General features: G+C 31.4%; 1 protein-coding gene across 1 annotated transcript; it reads left to right on the top strand.

Annotated features, from left to right (window-relative positions):
- The first annotated feature begins 1,208 nt into the window (after positions 1–1,208).
- Positions 1,209–4,350, top strand: LOC129316614 (uncharacterized). Its single transcript, XM_054961026.1, has 3 exons — positions 1,209–1,327; positions 1,643–1,765; positions 3,829–4,350. The coding sequence occupies exons 1-3, from the start codon at positions 1,286–1,288 to the stop codon at positions 4,348–4,350; spliced, it is 687 nt and encodes a 228-aa protein (XP_054817001.1). The 5' UTR covers positions 1,209–1,285.
- Positions 4,351–5,611: the final 1,261 nt, after the last annotated feature.

The following is a 5,611-nucleotide window of genomic DNA, read 5'->3' as shown; positions in this document are numbered from 1 at the left end:
AGATTATAATTAAAAAATTTTAAACGCATTGATTTCAATTTATTTATTTGGGAATCTTTAAACTCAATCACAAGTTACATCTTTTGAACATGGATATTTCTCAATTTCATTCTCCAAATTATAAAAAAATAGAATTTTTTTATCTTATAAAGAGCTTTTTGTGTATTTATAGAATTTATGTAATCTAATTTATCAAAAGAAAGAATTTATATAGACTTAATTAAAGCTTAAAAAATTGCTACTTTGACCATTCACTCTATTTTTAAGGTCATTTCCCATTAACATAAATTATATCTTTTTGGACTGGAATATTTTTATTTAACATAAATATTATTTTACCGGTAAAAAAAACATAAATATAATTTTAAATTAATCATTGAAAAAGTTATCTGACGGAAAAAAAAATTCATTTCAACACATGTTTCAAAATTGAAAGAACTCACCAGCAGCAAAATGTTTTCTGAGGAGGCAAGGCTCCAGCTCAGATCGTACTCATTCTCACCCTCCGACGGCAGCATTAACCATGCCAAGAGCTTCTTGAGCAATAGGAGGAGTGAGTTGAAGATCTAATGAAAAATCACAATGAAGTACCTGTTAATACTACTAATAATCCAAAATTTTAAAATTAATTAAATTTAAGCTGTCAAAAAGATGTATTTGACTAAAAGATTGATAACGTGTCAAAAAGTATCTTGTGAGTTCAAACCTCATAAGATGTATTTTTGTATATCATTAGAGCAATTGAGATCCTAGCACAGGTTCTAATAATCACAATGAGGTACCTGTTAATACTACTAATAATCCAAAATTTTAAAACTAATTAAATTTAAGGTGTCAAAAAGATGTATTTGACTAAAAGATCGATAACGTGTCAAAAAGGATCTTGTGAGCTCAAACCTCATAAGATGTATTTTTGTATATCATTAGAGCAATTGAGATCCTAGCACAGGTTCCCCAGGTGGGACCGGACGACCGAAAAGTCCAACTCAAAATGGATTAGCTTAGTCTCCAGACGTCATCGGAGCAACTGAGATTCCAGCACAGTTTCAAATCTCAAATCTCCTTAACTTTCAAAAGTTCAAAGTAGTATATATTATATTGTCATCACTCAATAGCATATTATATTGTCATCACTCTCATTTCTATATAAATACCCACACGTCCGCTCTTTAGATCTCATTTTCATATCTCTTTCTTTCTCTGGGATACACAAATCACACGTATCCTCTTGTCTTCCCGCTACTCTGCTTCCTGAGATCTCCGGCGAACAAATTCTGGACGAGGGATGGTGCGCCTAGGAGCAAACAATAGGCCAACTCTACTACAGGTGAGCCCTCTCAACGTTTTTTTGTTCGATTAAGTGGTGAGAAAATGTATGGTTTAGTTAGTTGATCCCCCCCTGTTTTTTTGGGGTAAGTAAAGAGGGCCAAAGGCATTCTCTACCTGCATCTGTCCCTCTTCTGGCTTTCGCCATCTTTCCCCTTTTTGTATGCAGAGCTTAAACCATTTCCTTTCACCATTTTTCGAATCCCGCATAGTATCCGGGAAGACAGCACCATGATATGCCCCTTAAATTTAATTAATTTTAAAGTTTTGGATTATTAGTAGTATTAACAGGTTCTTCATTGTGATTTTCCATTAGATCTTCAACTCACTCCTGCTATTGCTCAAGAAGCTCCTGGCATGGTTAATGCCGCCGTCGGAGGGTGGGAATGAGTATGATCCGAGCTGGAGTCTTGCCTCCTCAGAAAACATTCTGCTGCTGGTGAGCTCTTTAATTCGATTGGTTTGGTGTGGGTTCAGGGGTTAGATAGTTGGGGTTAGTTATGTTGAGTTTAAAAATATAAAAAATATCTATTAATTAAAATTGTATCGATATAAATCGCATTGATCAATTCATCCATCTATATTAAATTTTGATTCAATTAGGTCATCCTGTCACCCACACACCCACACACACACAAGCCAACATCTATATTTAAAAGTTCTCGCAATTAAGCCAGTTTAAATAAACGTGTCTAAATTTTAAAATTATAAAACTAATTAAATTTGTAATATGATAAAAAAATTTGAAACGTGTGTTGAAATGATTTTTTTTCCGTTAGATAACTTTTTCAATGATTTTAAAATCATATTTATGTTAAATAAAAATATTCTAGTCCAAAAAGATATAATTTATGTTAATGGAAAATGACCTTAAAAATAGAGTGAATGGTCAAAGTAGCAATTTTTTAATCTTTAATTAAGTCTATATAAATTCTTTCTTTCGGTAAATTAGACTACATATAAATACAAAAAAAAGCTCTTTATAAGATAAAAAATTATCTTTTTCTTATAATTTGGAGAACAAAATTGAGAAATATCCATGTGTGAAAGATGTAACTTGTGATTGATTTTAAAGATTTCTAAATAAATATATTTAAATCAATGCGTTTAAAAATTTTTTATTACAATTTGAGTACCTATTACGGGGTGATTTTTATAAAGATTTTTTGCTTCTTAGTATAAGGGTATTATATTAATTATATATATTTTTTTAATATTACTCATTTTTAAATTCATTAAGTATAAGAGAGAATGGAATCTAACTTTTAAAAATTTCTTATTCAATACGAATAAAATTAAAATTTTATTATATTATTAGACAAATTTAATAAATTAAATATCTTTTCTTGGTTTCAATGATAAAGTTAGAGGTGTCGTATAACAAGGATCGGATTATATACTAAATATATCTTTGAAAATAAATTTTATATAAGGTTAAATTGCAAATTGACCTCTAAATTATAAGTCTAGGAGTATATGGAAATTTATTTTTGGTGCAATTTTTCTTTTCAACATTTTAAAATGGTGCAATATGCAAAAAATGAGTTAACTTTTACATTATTTTCAATAATTTTTGGGTCATCATATGTAATTTTTGGATTCTTTTTTTGGTAATTTTTAAGTCATTTTCTGTCAATTTTTGATTAACTAACCATCAAAATTAATTTTTGTTAATTGTGAGGGTGACAATGCACCACAAATAAGTTTAAAATTTTAAATACTTTTGGATGCATTATTTAAAGATTAATTTGCCATTTAACCCTTTCATATATTGTCATTTGTATAGGAAATCCTTTAACTTTATAACGTAATAACCAATTTTTGAAAATATAAGAATTAAATTAGTTTAGTTTTGACTAATGAAATTGTTTGAATAATTGCCTTCAATAGAATACTTGTAAGTAATAAAAATATATTCATTTTAAATAGAGATATTTTAGTTAAAAATTGATATTATTATTTTGTAGCCAAAGTCAAATAAAAATGAGGAGAAATTGTTAAAAAAGACCAAGAGATAAAATTATTTGGACAAAAAGGACCAAAATCCTTCAAAGAAATTAAGGTCAAATGAGAAATGACGTGACGGACCAAGAATTTTAATTCCTTTGAGGAATGTTGTGACTTTTTTCTAATATAATTTTATCTATGGGTCTTTTTCAGCAATTTTTCCTCAAAAATTATACAGATAAAAAAAATTTCAATGATTAAAGGAGTTATATATATAGATATCTTTTAACTTCAGATAAATTTTATGTATTATTTTTCTAAATAAACGAGTGACAAATGTATGTAATTGAAATAAAATATAAAAAAAAATGCATGGTTATTGGTTGTGGCTTAATGCTATCCTCTGAAAAAGAATGTGGGCGTCATATTTAATTTCATCTATTCATTTACCTATTCATGTGGTTAAACTTGATATAAAGAAATAATGTATTGATAAAGGCTTGTGCCTACACAGTGTATACTCATATATATGACTTCATGCATTGTTCTTTACAGCAAAGAGAGACAACTTATTACAGCAGCAGCCATGGCCACAACTTCCACTCAATGCGAGATTCTGCTACGTCCTTCAATGCTAAAAACTTCAATTTCTATCGTGAAGCATTTCCCTCCAACTCGATCTTCGCTCCCTTGATTATAGTTCTACTTAGCTTCCTTCAAATACGAAGTTCAATTAACAATCCTACACCATTCGAACTTGATCCTATAATCTTCATGGCTTCTCTTGTATGTTCAGTGGCATATTACTTCACTATAAGAGCGAAGTTCATGTTTCGTGATTTTGCTTCTTGGTTTGAAGTGCTTGCATCAGTGTCTGGCTCTTTGGCTGTTGCTCTTTTGATATGTTTGATTCTGCAGCTTCCATGGTGGTCCGTTTTCATTATTTTGTTACTTCTGGGTGGATTCCTCATGTTTCTCAACAAAATTCACAAAGGAAATGGCGTTAACGACGTGGTCCCCAGCCAAGAGTCAAACAACGCTTGCCACTACACAATTAATGTTGTATCCGATCACTAGAGCATTAAAGATCGACTCAGAAGACAATTCTTAGCTTTCCCTATCTGATGATTGGTATAGAGGCCATTTGGTTGTTGATAACATGAAGGGAAGATAGGTATTGATCAATAATTATGTACGCAATTTACATGAGATGAGGAGTCATGGTGCATGAAATTTGTTGAGGATGCTGTAATTTCTATATTTAAGATAAATATACAAGTTTCTTATCATCCTAAAATGAAAAATGTGCAACAATGTATTAAGATATTTTGATCAAACTAGAAAGCATACCTTCTACTTTTTGGCCTCGAGTAGTGCTTTACCTTAGCGTATTGTATTTTCATTTACCTTCTTCTTGCATACACAATGAAAATGATGGAAGTAAGAGAAGAAGATCAAACAGTAAGTACACTATTGTGTAGATCCTAGAGGTATTCACAGAAATTATCTGATAATCAAAAGAATGATGAAAATGTTCGACCCATTTGTTTTCCGGTGAAAGCATGGTGGGAAAGAGAATTTTTATTTTTATTCTTGACTCGATTGATTAAGAGCATGTTTGAATCTGGAAACCAAAAAGAATTGGTTGTCATGTCTCATGCTGGAGAGACTTGGAAAGGATTCTGACTTTATAAGCAGGTATGCTATATATTCTAATGAGTTAGCTTTTTGAAAAGAAAGTAATAGCCCCGTTACATGGCAGACACTTAACGTGTACCTTGTTCCTCGTCGAAAATATCCATCTGGCCGCTTCTCTTTTCTGCTGTCGATCTGCTTCGCTACTATCGGTTTGAATTGGCTCTTGCTTTTCTGCTGTCGATCTGCTTCGTTGCTAACGGTCAAGTTATATAGCCTCTGAGTCTGAGAGGGAAAAAATTAACAGTACACGGGTTGTGATTGTGAAGATCTATTATATATAGGAAGTCAGAGATCTAATCACAGTATATGATAGAAGAATGATGAAAGTGTTTAATCCATTTGGTTTCTGATAAAAACGTGGCGAGACAAGAATTTTTATTTTTTTGACTTTTGATTAATAGCATGTTTTAATCTGGAAGCCAAAAATCCCCCCCCCCCCAAAAAAAAAAAAAGAGAGAGAGAGAGATCTGGAAACCAAAAAGGGTTGGTGGACTCTAACAGATACCTTGTTTCTGTGCGTTGAAAATATCGATCTGGCGGCTTCTCCTTCGTTCAGCCATGTTCTTCTCTTTTCTGCTTCGTTGCTACCTGACTCATGCTTTGCTCTCTCTGATTCTGTACTTGAAGCAACGGAAGCTTA

This window comes from Prosopis cineraria, unplaced genomic scaffold (genome assembly GCF_029017545.1).
Source record: "Prosopis cineraria cultivar Desert tree isolate PC_DT_omini unplaced genomic scaffold, ASM2901754v1 PC7, whole genome shotgun sequence".
NCBI lineage: Eukaryota > Viridiplantae > Streptophyta > Magnoliopsida > Fabales > Fabaceae > Prosopis > Prosopis cineraria.
The sequence above is the reverse complement of the archived record's forward strand: the minus strand, read 5'-3'. Positions and strand labels throughout refer to the sequence as shown.